The sequence below is a fragment of the Suncus etruscus genome, chromosome 8 (assembly GCF_024139225.1).
Source record: "Suncus etruscus isolate mSunEtr1 chromosome 8, mSunEtr1.pri.cur, whole genome shotgun sequence".
NCBI lineage: Eukaryota > Metazoa > Chordata > Mammalia > Eulipotyphla > Soricidae > Suncus > Suncus etruscus.
In genome coordinates, this window is record NC_064855.1 from 46077812 (window position 1) to 46094748 (window position 16937).

The 16937-nt window shown below is 39.0% G+C and overlaps 1 protein-coding gene across 1 annotated transcript in view; it reads left to right on the forward strand.

Moving 5' to 3' along the window:
- ALOX5AP (arachidonate 5-lipoxygenase activating protein) overlaps nt 1-5900 on the forward strand; it is a 28362-nt gene extending 22462 nt beyond the window's left edge. Inside the window, exon 5 of the mRNA XM_049778881.1 lies at nt 5738-5900. Within this exon, the coding sequence (XP_049634838.1) occupies nt 5738-5900 (163 nt within the window). The remainder of the gene's footprint in view (nt 1-5737) is intronic.
- Nucleotides 5901-16937: the final 11037 nt, after the last annotated feature.

The window sequence follows — 16937 nt, forward strand, 5'->3', positions numbered from 1 at the left end:
TTTCTTTTTTCTTTTCTCCTTTCTTTTCTCTCCCTACCTTCCTCCCTCCCTCTCCTTCCTCCGCTCCCTTCTCCTCCTATCTCTCTGGTGCCTCAGCCTTTTAGAAACAATTTGCAAAACATTTTTCTGAGTTGAAACTACTTGTTGTAGACCCTTTTGTTTCTTACCTTACTGTACTCTCCATGGACTGTATCATACTTAGAACTGGAAAGTACCTTAATTTCTGCTCAGGATCTGCTTGATACCTGGACCTCACTCACATCTGGAGAAGGCACTGCTATGGAGAACCACTCTCAGAATCTCTCCTGTGGGGGGAGCTATAGGTCATCTTTGCTCAGGCCTTGCCTGAGGCCTTTCCAAGTTATCAGTAACTGACCTGTCTAGTGGGACTGCACTATCAAAGACAGTTCTATCTCCCCCATTAAAAGGATTTTCTTGAGATTTCTATGTATCCTCGTCTTTGCTGTTCTCTTCTTTACCCTCTTTTAGAAGTTCTTTATCTTAGTTGTTCAACCTTCTCTTTGACCTTACATATTAGTTCACATGCTTAATGACAGCAGTTAACAATGAATTTGAGCATCTTTCTTCATTCATTCTTAGGTACTCTGAGCCCTAGACTTAGCTAGGTTAAGACACTCAATTTGCCCTTGGCACATGGTCCTAGGCTGTCTCCTTTGCCTGCCTCTTCCCTTCCACACCACCCAGGGCCCTGACTCCATGCAGCACTTACTGAATTCCTCTTTGCACTTTGTAGTTTTCAGTTTAACAATGAAAGAACCAAAGACTTGTTAACCTCAAAACCCAAAAACTGAGCTTTCCTTGTCCCTTCCTCTCCTCATTGGCTCACACATTCATTCACTAAGCAATTATCTGATAAAAATTATTATTAGTGCCACCTGCTGGAACCAGGTACTGAGTCACTGAGATGATGACAATGTGTCAGTCTTTAGATGGAAAATTAGGCATTCTCTAGAGTCAGTGACATGGACCTATATATATATATATAAACTATAGGGGGCCAGAGTGATAGTATAGCTGGTAGGACATTTGCTTTGTATGCAGTTCACTTGGGTTCAGTTTCTCTCATTTAATATTATCTTTTAAATCTCCCACATCAAGCACCACTGGGAGTAATTCTTGAGTGCAGAGCAAGGAATAAGCTGAACATTGGTGGGTGTGGCCCCAAGAAAACAAAACAAAACAAATCAATCTACAAAAGTCACAATGGGCACATATTTTAAAAGAACTGAAAGCATGCAGCCACTATATGTTAGGGTCAACAATTTAGTCTTTGAACTATCTGTGAAGTAAATATGATGGGGTGATTGCACCAGTCTGAGGAAGCACTTGCTTCTTTGGAACCTGCTAGTGAATAGATCACAAAGGCTAGAGTTTCTCAACGTGAAACCCACCAGGCAATTGCACCAGAACCAACTGAAGTGCTTGGCCCCACCCTAAATAGATGGAACCACAACCTCTGGGATGGGCCCAAGAAGATCCTAATGACTTCATTAGATAATTTTGATAGCATCATAGTTTTGGATTCACTGGAAACTGCTCATGTCTTTCATATGAGGATTATTCATTGGTTGCTAAAGTTTGTGTGGAAGATCCAATTTATTAGAAATAATAAAAGACAAAAGAAGATGACAATGTAATTTTATGGAACTTAGGGTTTCATTGTCTCTGAAGTTACCAAATTTAACATGGCATTTATTTATGGAAAAAGACAATTTTAAAGTCCAAAAGGAGCAATAAGCTTGTTCCTGCCCACATGTTGGGTCCATTTCTGCAAGAGATAGGGGAGAGTTGATACATCTTCATGGTGAGATATTGCTGTGATTTGAATCACCTGGATGAATTTCCTTTCCCTCAGCACAGAGATTTTTTCTTTCTGGAAGTTAGGTATATTGGAGATGAGAAGCAAGGTAAGTAGTTTTTATTGAAATTGAATGAAACTTATAAAGATGTGAGTGGAAGAGAACCAAGAACATGAGCTTGAAGAACGAGTGAAGAGACTTAGAAACAAGCAAGCAAGATACATATTAAAGGAAGAATGTGGGCATGAAGAGCAAATCTATGCACACACATATATTTTTATCGTTTTGGGGTCATACATGGTAATGTTTGGGGGTTTCTCCTGGATCTGCACTCAGGAATCTCTTCTGGTGGTGTACCAGTGATCATATGAGAAGTTGGGGAGTGAGCCTGGGTTGGCTGTGTGCAAGGCAAGTGACCTACCTGCTGTACTATTGCTCTGACACACATGTCTATATTTCTGTGTAGCTTTTATGTCCATGTAGGTACATTGTTTTCAATACTAAAACCCAAATCTTTATGATCTGAAGGAATCCTTAGGAAGTTGATGAAAGAGCAGGCCTCTTGACCATATACTTATGGGGCTTGAATTTTCACTCTGCCTCTTTCTGATTAGTTGTTTTTCACAGACCCACCCCTAATCAGGCTAATGTCAGTTTCCCTATCTGGAAAATAGGTTATTTGTACCTCACAGGAAATGAAATTCTGAAAATGAAATCAAGTCATAGAGATCAAAACCTACAGATACTATGCACAATACTTGACTTTCCTAATTTTATCCATCTTTCAAAATAAGTTGAGAGGCCTTTTTTTATTCAAAGTTAGGTTCTGCATCAGCATACTTGTAAGGCCCATGTACTTCTGCCTCATTCTAAGTTACCTGCGGCAGTCCTTGAGTCTCATTTGCAGGCAGCAGGTGCCCCTGCCAATGCCATTGTCCACCTCCGAGTTTAAGAGATTTAAAAAGGCCTCAAATAAAATGTCTGGACTGGAAGTCCCTATTCCCACTTTGCTTTACAGGTGACAGATTCTGCTTTACCATTTTCTTCATGCCCTGCAGGACCTGGAGTTCCAGTCCCTTGGGACCATTTTTCTGTATGTGTGTGGGCTATGCATTGAGTCCTTTAAATATTTCTTGGATCTAAGAGCCCCACATTTTTTAAATCACACTGCTCTTTCATTCTGCACTACAGATTTAGTTTGAGCCTCTTTTTTTTGTTGTTGTTTTTTTTTGGGCCACACCCATTTGATGCTCAGGGGCTACTCCTGGCTAAGCACTCAGAAATTGTCCCTGGCTTGGGGGGGACCATATGAGACACTGGGGGATCGTACCGAGGTCCTTCCTTGGCTAGCACTTGCAAGCCAGACACCTTACCTCTAGTGCCACCTCACCGGCCCCAGTTTGAGCCTCTTTTAAAACAATTTTGAAAATTACTTTGTCTGTTTCTGTCATCAACATATGTGGTGATATCATTCATGGTATCATAATTCTGAATCAAGTCTAGATTTGACTTTTCCCAATTGATGTTCTCCAAGCCCACTGCCCTCTAGCAAAATAACAACTCTTTCTTGGATGCCGTTTTTTTTTTCTTTTTCTTTTCTTTTTTTTTTTTTTTGGCCACACCTGGGTTACTCCTGAATCTGCACTCAGAAATCACTCCTGGTAAGCTCAAGGGACCATATGGGATGCCGAGATTCGAATCTAGTTCCATCCTGGGTCAGCCATGTGCAAGGCCCTACTGTTGTGTTACTTGCTCCAGCCCCCAGCCTTTTCTTATCAGTATCAACAGGTAACTATTTATTTTCCAGTGCTATTATGACCAACTGTCATAGATAGGGATGGTTTAAATCATAGAAATGTACTTTCCTCCATTCCAGAGATGAAAATCTAAAACAAAAATGTCCTTTGTTTTAAGTCCTTGACTAAAAGTGATGGTCTAGTCTCTGTACCTGACTCTGTGTGTGTGTGTGTGTGTGTGTGTGTGAGAGAGAGAGAGAGAGAGAGAGAGAGTGAGAGAGAATTATGATTCTCCCTATGACCACTTTTCCATTTAACTGCCTCTTTAAAGATCCTTTCTCTCATGCTGAAGTGCCACCAATTAGAATTTCAACCAAGAAATTTGCCTAAAACATAGGCCCTAACACTCCTTTGAGAGATAAATCTCTCTGTAAGGAGTTGTTAGCATGCCTCACTCATAAATGAGTCAGTGAATGGGAAGCCAAGGACTGGAACAGGCTGTTCAGGAAGAGTCAGGAGCAGGAGTGATAGTACAGCAGATAGGGCAATTGCCATGCATGCAACTGAACCAGGTTTAACCCCGGGCATCCTATAGAGTCCCTAAGAACTGCTAGGAGTTTAGTACCTGAATATAGAGTGGGGATTAACCCTGAGCATCACCAGGTGTAGCCCTCAATATCCTGCCAAAACAAATCACAAAAAAAACAAAACAAAACAAAAAAAAAAACAACAACAAACCCAGAAAGCAATAAAGGTGTCACCTGTACTTTTCATGTCTAAACACAGACCCACTTACAAAGAGGGGCCTCAGGTCTGAATTCCTGTGTTTTGTGTTTGACAGGGCTGCCTTGCTGGTCTACTTTGAGTTTGATTGAGATTGATAATCTTTGATTTCCAAATTCTTTATTTTGTTTTGTTTTGGGCCACACCTGGCAGCATTCAGGGGTTAGACTTTTGTTTGTTTGTTTGTTTTTTGTTTTGGGGTCACACCCGGCAGCGCTCAGGGGTTACTCCTGGCTCTACGCTCAGAAATCGCTTTTGGCAGGCTCAGGGGATCATATAGGATGCCAGGATTCAAACCACTGTCCTTCTGCATGTGAGACAAACACCTTACCTTCATGCTGTCTCTCTGGCCCCGATTTCCAAATTCTTGACATAGGAAACTTTGGCTTTACATTCTGATTTTTGGGGATTCCTTTCAAAAAGTTCAAATGTTTATTATCAAATCTGTGGATACTGAATTCTGCTTGAAGACTGCCTGAAGTAGCTTTAGCTCACCTGTTTAGCATAGCTCACCTGTTTAGCTGAGCTGGCTGTCCTTGGCAAAAAGGTCCCTTCCTTTGGGTCTTTGCTTACAACCTTAAAGAGCCTTTTGTCTGGCTTTCCAAAGAGGCTGTGCCTGCAGAGATGGCCTAAGTGAAGTATAGGAGGCAGGGGAAGTTAGTGGGCTCTGTGCACCAGGCGGTCACATATCACTGGGGAAATGCCTCCTGACCCCGGCTGATGAGCTGCCTAAGCAGTTTAGGATTTAGAGGCTTTCAGAGGAGAATATGAATGTACTCAAGTCTCTTTCCCTCCATTCACTTAAAAGCCTGTCTCCCGTTGCTGGGGGCCCAGCTCTCATTAGTGTGAACATGAGTTATTCTCTGGCAGCCTTGGGAGAATAGATTTTACCCTTGGATGCCAGAGTACCTTTTAGCTTCTACCAGCCTTATTGGCTCATTTAAGCCATCATTTCTCACATTGAGATACTTAAAGGCTTGCATTATACACAGAGCTACCAGTGTGACGCTTCCAGACGCCTCTCCAAGGGAAGCAGCTGAAAAGGGTCTGAAGGAGTTGATGGGGTTTTGAATGCCCAATCAGAATACCTGATACCTAGCAGAACTTGATGCCCTTAAGGAACTGGGATGCAGAAGGAGCCATAGCAAATCCCCATAGCCAAACCCTGTGGTTTATAGGTTTTGAGGTCCAGACTTATTTTGCTTGGTTTTGAAAAATATTCAATAACTAATAATAGCTCAGACACTTATATTCTTCATATGGAGTAAATGGAGCATTCTTGAGTTGAAGGAACTAAAATTTAAACCCCGTGTATCTCAGAGATAACTTTTTTTTAGTTGTTCTTAAAATGGCATCATTTGTGCTGCTTCCATAATTTTTCCTTTTCTTCTTTTCCAGTACACCTGGCTATATATTTGGGAAACGCATCATCCTGTTCCTGTTTCTCATGTCCCTGGCTGGCATTTTCAACTACTACCTCATCCTTTTTTTCGGAAGTGACTTTAAAAACTACATAAAGACGATCACCACCACTATCTCCCCTCTGTTGCTCATTCCCTAATTCTGTGCTGAATACAGGGTTGGTGCTTTAATCTAATCAATATCTAGATGTCATCATAACTCAATTCTTTCAAGAATGCAGTTCCTCTTTCAATAGCTGTAAATCTAATGGCCATCTAGGCTTGCCAGCTGAAGTTAATCTTGCTTTGCTTGGAATAAAATAGCAGCTTGGTTTCTTGAATGTAGCTGTGCCCCAGAGGTGTGGGACAGATCCATTTTGTCCTTCCTTGGCTTTTATTGCTTTCTTATGATCATGTTGATGTTTTCTAAAATAAAATGCAGAAACATTTAGTCTATTAATTGAGTTTTTAAAATATGGGGTGTTGCTACAATTAAATAATTAATAAACATGCACTATTCTTATGCAAATAATAAACAAATATCCTGGTGGTGGGAATGTTGCAGTGGTGAGGGCTGTGCATTCTTTATATAACTGATACCCAACTACAATTATATTTGTAATCAAGGTGCTTAAATAAAAATATTACTAAAAATAAAAAACAAATATCCTTAATTAATAAAACATACACAACCCTTACACACGCATACATCTGAAAAGGAGTTCACCAAAATGCAAGGTGTAATTATCTCTGGTGAACAGATTTGACTTATAGCTTATGCTCTGCTATACAGCTCCAGGTGTAATTTTTTTTACTTTATTACCGAGACAATAACTAACACTAAACAGGGAAACAGAAGAAACAACTGTATCCCTGTTTTTTCCAGGAAATCTTTCTTAATTTCAGATGATCATACGTTGTTCTCGATCTCCCATAACACTCAGGCACAAGCCCAAAACATACTACAGTGTAAAGATATTTATTAGTTTGTGTCATCCCTCACAACTAAATTGTCAACACATGATCAGTTTCTGAATGCTCTTATCCTCTTTGTTGTGTCTTTCCTGAGCCAAGTTCACAGACTGGCACTTAGCAGACACTCAATAACACAAACTAGTAACACAAATTAGTATCTTGCAAAACAATACATTATGAGAAAAAGTAGGTGTGAGTTTTATGGTGTGTGTGTGTGTGTGCATGTGTGTGTGTGTGTGTGTGTGTGTGTGTGGTGTTTTACAGTGCATTGTGGTGGAAAAATATTGATACTTACAAGTGGGTTTGATTTGGTGACTTCTTTTCCTCTATGAGGTGAAAAATTGTATTCTCAAAACATGTATCATTATACAAACCAACAACACCTTAATGAAAACTAAAAATATAATTAAAAAATTCCCAAAGATTTACTGAGGTAAAATAGTGACAGAGTAATGAAAACAAAATAAAACAACCATATTTCTCTACTCAATCAAAACTGCATTATCCTTCCTGCAAAAGACTTCCTGAAGAACCTTGCTGACCTCACCACTGCTTTCCCACCTATCATGGAGTTGGTGAGTATTGCTGAATGCTAGCATCATTCCCCACTCATCATCTCATGTAGTTCAAAATGTGCTGTAACTCATTGTCAGAGCCCAGGATAATGCCAGGCCCATTCTCAATGCTCCAATATTGGTTAAACAAACAAACAAGAGACAAATAAATAGATGGCTTCACAAATCTCTACCTGGCCATGTTTAATAAGATTTGTTTGTAAAGTCACTTCCCAGAGTGAGGTTAGATTTGTAGTGATTCAACTTGAGTCATACTGGGAGTCTTGAGCACAAAGACCATAGTCTGGAGGGTGATTGATGTGGCCAAAAGTCCAAGCCAATTGACAAACAGCTCAATTCTAAAGGGGAGCCAGGCTAGAGCTTCCAGTGATGGAATTCCTTTTATCCACAGCTGAATTGGAGAACATGGTACATTCAGTTACAGGGTCAGGTCTGCAAGTATTTCATCATGATACTCAAGGCAAGTAGCTCTCTAAGTCAAGAGGGAAAAACCTTCCACATGAATATCATTTCCTTGACCTAGCTGATGGCCCAGGCTGAAGTTCTGCCTGGTTTTACAATACTAAACTTTATGCAGAAGGAACTTTTTAGTGCCAACTGCTTAAAGAGAATTACTTTTGTTTCTAATTCTCAATAGTATCATAACTGGGACACCCAAAGCCACAGCTATGTAAATGGCACAGCTTCACAGCTAATAACCTTCACAGGACTAATCTCAGAAGAAACAGTAAGCTAAGCAGATAAAACTTACATGTACACTGGTCTTTGAGCTGAAACTCCAGGATTCCCTCGTTGGGGGGGGGGGGTCATGGGCTGAAAACTGTTCTAATTCTACAGATCCTGGAGCTCCTGGACTGTGCAGCCATATATGCTGTCACACAACATCTCTACATTCTATAATTCAGACAGCTCAGTAGAGCACAACAAATTAGATGGAAAAGTGGCATAGAAGCTCACCATGTTCAAAAGCATAAACAATAGAAGCCTCAACTAGCAACAAACATAGTTGTCATTTTCACAATTTCTTTAAAAAACTATTTTTTTATAATTTAACTCTTTTGTTCTAATCAGCAATATAAAATAAATTTTGTTGTGCCTGTAAAGGGAGGAAACTCGGGGAAAGGGGTGTGAGGATCTGGGGACAATGATGGAGGAAAGGTGACAATGGTGTTGGAATTGGTGCTGGAATACTGAATGGCTGAATAACTGTATTATGAACAACTTTGTAAACCATGGTGTATAAATAAAATGACAAAAACCTTATGTGATTTTTATTTGGTTTTGGGCCACATCCTGGGGTTACTCCTGGCTCAGGGAATTACTCCTGGCTCTACGTTCAGAAGTCGCTTTTGTTCCTGGCAGGCTCAGGGGACCATATGGGATGCCAAGAATCTAACTGAGGCCCGTCGGGGTTGGCCACATGCAAGGCAAATGCTCTACTGCTGTGTTATTGTTCCGGGCCCTTATGTGATATTTTTAAACTGTTTTTTTTGGTGGGGGGGGGTTTACACCTGATGGCACTAAGGGGTTACTCCTAGCCCTGGGCTCAGAAATTTGCCCCTGGTAAGCTCAGGACCATTTGGGAATCTAACCACCATCTCCTGGGTTGGCTGTGTGCAAGGCTTAACACTGTGCTATCTCTCTAGCCCCAATCATGTATTATTATTATTTCTTCTTCTTCTTCTTCTTCTTCTTCTTCTTCTTCTTCTTCTTCTTCTTCTTCTTCTTCTTCTTCTTCTTCTTCTTCTTCTTCTTCTTCTTCTTCTTCTTCTTCTTCTTCTTTTCTTCTTTTCTTCTTCTCTTCTCTTCTTCTCTTTTCTTCTTCTCTTCTTCTTCTGCTCCTCCTCCTTCTCCTCCTCCTCCTCCCTTTCCTCCTCTTCTCCTCTTCCTCCTCTTCTTCTCCTTCTCCTCCTCCTTCTCCTCCTCCTCTTCTCTTCCTCCTATCCTTCTCCTCCTTTTCTTCTTCTTCTTCTTCTTCTTCTTCTTCTCTTCTTTTCTTTTCTTCTCTCTTCTTCTTTTCTTCTTCTTCTTCTTCTTCTTCTTCTTCTTCTTCTTCTTCTGCTCCTCCTCCTTCTCCTCCTCCTCCTCCTCCCTTCCCTCCTCTTCTCCTCTTCCTCCTCTTCTTCTTCTCCTCCTCCTTCTCCTCTTCCTCCTCTTCTCTTCCTCCTATCCTCCTCCTCCCCCTTTTCTTCTTCTTCTTCTTCTTCTTCTTCTTCTTCTTCTTCTTCTTCTTCTTCTTCTTCTTCTTCTTCTTCTTCTTCTTCTTCTTCTTCTTCTTCTTCTTCGAGGTTTTGGATCAGTAATTCTCAGAGCTACTCCTGAGTGCGCTCAGGGATCATTCCTGATGGTGCTCTGGAAACCATATAGGATGCCTGGGATCAAAACTGAGTCAGCTACATGTAAAGTAAACACCTTACCTACATGCAAAACCAGGGGATACTATTGCTCCAGCCCACTCATTTACTAAAGTATCAATTTCTATTGGAGTGACTAAAACACATCAAATCATTATATCAATTTTAGTTTGCATATGTATTATAAATTAACATAAAATAATGCAACACTAAGGCCACAACAAACAGTTCAATGTTAATTTTTCATTATACACTTTTATCTTTTTTGCAACCACAATTTGGTTTAATACCCTAAAAGTTTGGTTTGCTAAGTTAAATCATTTGTATTCTATCAGTATATCACACATGTCTGTGTTTGTTTTCCTCTATCTTATTTCACTAAATGTGAAATAAGTAGATTCATATTGTGGTAAACAGCAACATTTTTGGGCAGGATGACTCACCTCTCAGGAATAGGGGGTGCATCCAGTGATGAAGCCATGCTAGATCAGGTCTTAGGCCCAGGCAGGAGAGCAGGCAGACTGGACAGCCAATGAATATCAATCACCACAACATGTAGAAAAAAACCACAATACAAGTGTGACAATGGGGAAACAAGGCAAGCTAGCATCAGGAACAGAGAATGAAGATGGTAACTATGATAACCCCAAAACGACCAACCACTTAGCTAATTTCTCAGATATGGAGTTTAGAAAAGAAATCTGAAGTATGTTCACAGAACTAAAAGAAAGCATAGATTGAGTTTAATAGAACACTAATAAGAACCAAGAAAATATGAAGACAGAAATTAGAAAACACCAAACTGAAATAACAGATCAAATAACAGGTCTAAAAAACTCAGTAGACAAATTGTCAGGCAAAATAGATAAGCTCTCTAACAGGGAAACAGCAGCTGAGGATAGAATTAGTGTGCTGGAAGATGAGATGCATGACAATTCCATACAGTAGAAGAGACTGGAAAAAAGCCTTAAAGCAAATGATCAGACAATAGAAAAATTAGTTAAAGAATGTGAACAGATGAAAATAGAATTCTATGATAAGATCAACAGACAATTTAAGAATCATTGGAGTCCCAGAGACCCAGGAAAAAATCTCCAGGAAGAATCAACAGTCAAGGACATCATTAAAGTGAAACTACCAGAGCTAGAGAATACATGAAACAAAATCCTGCATGCCCTAAGAGTACCAACTAAAAGAGACCCCAGGTAAAACATTCCAAGACACATCCTAGTCACAATGACGAACCCCACAGATAGAGACAGAATACTGAAAGCAGCAAGATCAAAAAGGGAAATTACATTCAAGGGAGAATCCTTGAGATTTACAGCAGACCTGTCACCAGAACACTCAAGGCCAGAAGTCAGTGGTTGGACATAGTGACAAAACTCAATGAAATAAATGCTTCGCCTAGAATACTGCACCCAGCAAAACTCACTTTCAGGTTTGAAGGAAGTATACATGGCTTCACAGATAAACAACAGTTAAAAACCTTTACAGACTGAAAACCAGCATTAAAAGAAAAACTGAAAGATCTACTTCAAGGCAAAACTGACCAACAGACACACCAAACTTCGATAGAAAGATGGCACTAACACCCAGGATAATTCTTTCTCTTAATGTCAATGGTCTAAATGCACCAGTTAAGAGACACAGAGTGGCTAACTAGATCAAAAAACTCATCCAACCTTTTTCTTCCTACAAGAAACACACTTGAATAGTCAGAACAAGCATAAACTCAAAATCAAAGGCTGAAGAAAAAACATCCAAGCAAACAACACCCATAAAAAAAGTGGAGTGGCCATACTAATATCGGATGACACAAACTTTATTCTCAGAAAAATTGTAAGGGACAAAGATGGACATTTTGTGTTAATCAAGGGATATGTACAGCAGGAAGAAATCACTCTCCTAAACATACATGCACTGAATGAGGAGCCAGCAAAATATTTAATAGAATTGTTGACAAATCTGAAAAAAACATATCAATAACAACAAAATAATTGTGGGAGACCTCAACACGGCTTTGTCAACACTTGACAGGTCAACCAGACCGAAACCCAACAAAAATATACTAGGCCTGAAAAGAGAAATGGAAGAAAGAGGCCTAGTAGATATATATAGGACACTCCACCCCCGAAACCTGAATAAACATTCTTCTCCAATGTACATGGGACATTTTCCAGGACAGACTACATTCTGGCACATAAAACATACCTCCATAATATCAAGAAGATGGAAATTTTGCAGGTTACCTTCGCTGACCACAAGACTCTGAAATTATATGTGAACTATAAAAAGACACAGAAGAAAAACTTTAACACCTGGAAGTTAAACAACCTAATACTGAACAACCAGTGGGTCTGAGATGAAATCAAAAAGGAAATCAAAACTTTCCTGGAAAAAAATGACAATAAAGACACAAACTATCAGAACCTATGGGACACAGCAAAAGTGGTACTGAGAGGAAAATTTATAGCTTTGCAAGCACACATCAGAAAAGAAGAAGGGGCATACCTGAATAGCTTAATGACACAGCTTATAGAGTTAGAAAGAGCTCAACAAAAGGAATCAAAAATAGGGAGACAGAAGGAAATAACAAAGCTGAGAGCAGAAATCAAGAAAGTGGAAACACAAAAAAACAATCCAAAAGATCAACAAAAGCAGAAGTTGGTTCTTAAAAAAATAAATAAATAAAATAAACAAGATTGATAGAGCATTGGCAAAACTAACAAAGAATGAGAGAGAAACTTGATAACTCATATTAGAAATGAAAAGGAGGAGATCACTACCGATATTGCAGAGATTCAAAAGGTAATCAGAAACTACTTTGAGAAACTCTATGCCACTAAATATGAGAACCTGGAAGAAAGGGATACATTCTTGAAATCTTATAACCTTCCACGATTGAATAAAGAGGATGTAGAATATCTAAACACCCTATCACTATTGAGAAAATTAAAACGATAATCAAAGGTCTGCCTAAAAATATAAGCCCAGGTCCAGATGGATTCACTAATGTATTCTTTCAAACCTTTCAAGAGAAACTACTAACAATCCTGGCAAGACTCTTTCATGAAATTGAAAAAACAGAAACATTTCCAAATAGCTTTTATGAAGCCAACATCACCTTGATACCTAAACCAGACAGAGATGCTACCAAAATAGAAAATTAAAGACCAATATCCCTGATGAACACAGATGCAAAGATCCTCAACATAATTCTAGCAAATAGGATCCAATGTCTCATTAAGAAGGACATTCACTACGATCAAGTAGGTTTCATCCCAGGAATGCAAGGATGGTTTAATATGCATAAATATATCAACATAATACACAACATCAGCAACAAGAAAAATAAAAATTACATGATTATATCAATAGACACTGGGAAAGCATTTGATAAGGTCCAACACCCACTCTTGATCAAAACTCTCAGCAAGATGGGAATGAAAGGAACTTTTCTCAATATAGTTAAGGCCATCTACCACAAGCCAATGGCGAACATTATTCTAAATGGAGAAAAACTAAAAGCCTTTCCTCTAAATTCTGGCACAAGACAAGGCTGTCCTCTCTCACCCCTCCCATTCAACATAGCACTGAAATTACTTGCTATAGCGATTAGGCAAGAAAATATATCAAGGGAATCCAGATATGAAATGAAGAATTCAAGCTCTCACTGTTTGCAGATGACATGATACTCTACTTAGAAAACCCTAAAGACTCTACCAAAAAGCTTCTAGAAACAATAGACTCATATAGCAAGGTGGCAGGCTACAAAATTAACACACAAAAATCAATGGCCTTTCTATACACCGATAGTAATAAGGAAGAAATGGACATTAAGAAAACAAGCACATTCACAGTAGTACCACACAAACTCAAATATCTTGTAGTCAACTTGACTAAAAATATGAAGGACCTATACAAAGAAAACTATAAAACCCTGCTCCAAAAATAAGAGAGGGCAAACGGAAATGGAAACTTATACCCTGCTCATGAATTGGCAGGATTAACATAATTAAAATGGCAATATTCCCCCAAGGCCTTATACAGATTTAATGCAATTCCTCTAAACATACCCATAACATTCTTCAAAGAAGTGGATCAAACACTGTTGAAATTTATTTGGAATAATAAACACCCTAGAATAGCTAAAGCAATTCTTGGGAAAAAGAATATAGAGGCATTACTTTCCCCAACTTCAATATGTATTACAAAGCAATAGTTATCAAAACAGTATGGTATTGAAAAAAAGTAGGCCCTCAGATCAGTGGAATAGGCTTAAATACTCAGAGAATGTTCCCCAGACATACAATCACCTAATTTTTGATAAAGGAGCAAGGAATCCTACATGGAGCAAAAAAAGCCTCTTCAACAAGTGGTGTTGGCATAACTGGCTAGCCACTTGCAAAAAATTGAACAGCTAACATCATTACAAAGGTAAAATCCAAATGTATTAAAGACCTTGATATCAGACCTGATACCATAAAGTGTATAGAACAACACGTAGGTAAAACACTCCAAGACATTGAAACTAAAGGCATCTCAAGGAGGAAACTGCACTCTCCAAACCAGTGAAAGCAGAAATTAACAGATGGGAATACATTAAGCTGAGAAGCTTCTGCACCTCAAAAGAAATAGTGCCCAGGATACAAGAGCCACCCACTGAGTGGGAGAAACTATTCACCCGGTACCCATCAAATAAGGGGCTAATATCCAAAATATACAATGCACTGACAGAACTTTACAGGAAAAAAAAACATCTAATGCCATCAAAATATGGGGAGAAGAAATGGACAAACAATTTGACAAAAAAAAAATACAAATGGCTAAAAGGCAAATGAAAAAATGCTCCACATCACTAATCAGGGAGATGCAAATTAAAACTACTATGAAGGCCAGGGAGATAGCACCACGGTAAGGCGTTTGCCTTGCATGTGGAAGGTCTCTGGTTCGAATCCCGGCATCCCACATGGTCTCCCAAGCCTGCCGGGGGCGATTTCTGAGCGTAGAGCCAGGAATAACCCCTGAGCATTGCCGGGTGTGACACAAAAACAAAACAAAACAACAACAAAATCTTTGGGGGCCGGGCGGTGGCGCTAGAGGTAAGGTGCCTGCCTTGCCTGCGCTAACCTTGGATGGACCACGGTTCGATCCCCCGGTGTCCCATATGGTCCCCCAAGCCAGGAGCAACTTCTGAGCACATAGCCAGGAGTAACCCCTGAGCATTACCGGGTGTGGCCCAAAAACCAAAAATAAAAAATAATAATAATTAAAAAAAACTACTATGAGGTACCACCTCACACCACAGAGATTGTCACACATCACAAAGAATGAGAACAAGCAGTGTTGGCAGGGATGTAGAGAGAAAGGAACTCTTATCCACTGCTGGTGGGAATGCCATCTAGTCCAACCTTTATGGAAAGTGATATGGAGATTCCTCCAAAACCTGGAAATTGAACTCCCATACAATGCAGCTATACCACTTGTAGGACTATACCCTAGCAACACAAAAATACAATACAAAAATTCCTTCCTTATACCTATATTCATTTCAGCACCATTTTCTATAGCAAGACTCTGGAAACAACCAAGATGCCCCTCAACAGATGAATGGTAAAGAAACTGTGGTACATATATACATATATATACAATGGAATATTATGCAGCCATTAGAAGAGATGAAGTCATGAAATTTTCCTATACATGGATGTACATGGACTCTATTATGCTGAGTGAAATAAGTCAGAAAGATAGAGAAAGACACAGAATGGTCTCACTCATCTATGGGTTTTAAGAAAAATGAAAGACACTCTTGCAATTATTTTCAGAGACAAAAGAGAGTAGGGCTGAAATTCCAGATCACAACATGAAGCTCACTACAAAGAGTGATGAGCTTAGTTAGAAAAATAACTACATTGAGAACTATCCTAACAAAGAGAACATATGAGGTAAATAGAAAGCCTGTCTAGAGTACAGGTGGGGGTGGGGTGGGGAGGAGGGATATTTGTGACATTAGTGATGGGAATGTTGCACTGGTGATGGGGGGTGTTCTTTGCATGACTGAAACTCAACCACAATCATGTTTGTAATCAAGGTGTTTAAATAAAATATATTTTTTTTTAAAAAAGAAGAGAAATAAAACTAAAAAAAAAAGATCCACAGGAGAGCCTCTTTTCTGCCTTATTTTGTCTCTGATCTTAAGACTCTTAAAGTTATATGAGTGTATCACCTATATTTTCTTACATGTAATTTTTTGCTTCAAGTTTATTAGCTAACTTATCCACTAAGTTAATTTTTGTGTGGTTTTGATTTGTTTTTGTTGGTCATATCTGGCAATACTCATGTCTTATTATTGACTCCATGAGTAGCAGTTCTCAGGTTACCTATATATGATACCAGAGATTGAACTGGGTTGGCTATGTGCAAAGAGGCTTATATTCTGCACTTATCTCAGGTCCTGGTTGTTTTTTTTATAGATTAAATATTGCTGCAAGTGTGGGATTATTTTGGTGTCTCTCTACAGCAATGGTCCTCAAACTACAGCCCACGGGCCACATATTGTATTTATTCCAATTTTGTTTCTTCACTTCTAAATAAGATATATGCAGTGTGCATAGAAATTTGTTCATAATTTTTGTTTTTACTATAATCTGGCCCTCCAACAGTCTGGAGGACAGTGAACTGGCCCTCTGTTTAAAAAGTTTGAGGACCCCTGCTAGTATTGCACTGATCTGGATGCCCATTTTTGTTTCAGTATCATTCTGTTCTAATTATCCTTGTGTTGTAATATAGTTTGACATTAGTAAATAGTGTATCTCTATTTTTTCTTTTTTTCTTTTTTATGTATTTAAAGAAAATGCATTACACAGTTGACATAGTTAATCATAATACATTTGTTTCCAGAGAAGTAAAAGCAAAAATATTGAAAATAAATAAAAATGAAGGAGAAGAATAAAATAAAGAAAAGGAAAAGTACAGTAGCAAGCACATTTGTGAAAATTATTGTATCTCTGATGAAGTTATTAGTACAATGGCAGAGGTTTAGTAAGCTCTGTTGTTAGCTGTCCATTCTGTTAAATTGGGTGTTCCTTTAGGGTTAACAGCATCAATAAAATTCAGAGCACTATTATTGATACTATGATTTTTAGGGGTATGTACTCAGCTGACAGGCCTCATGGAAGAAGGAAGATATGGGGTCTAAGTCCACATTTGCTCCAAAAAGCTCTGGTATATCTCAGCCCCAAACCTGTGTACCTGAATTGTGGTCAAATCAGTGTCCTTGAAGGGAATA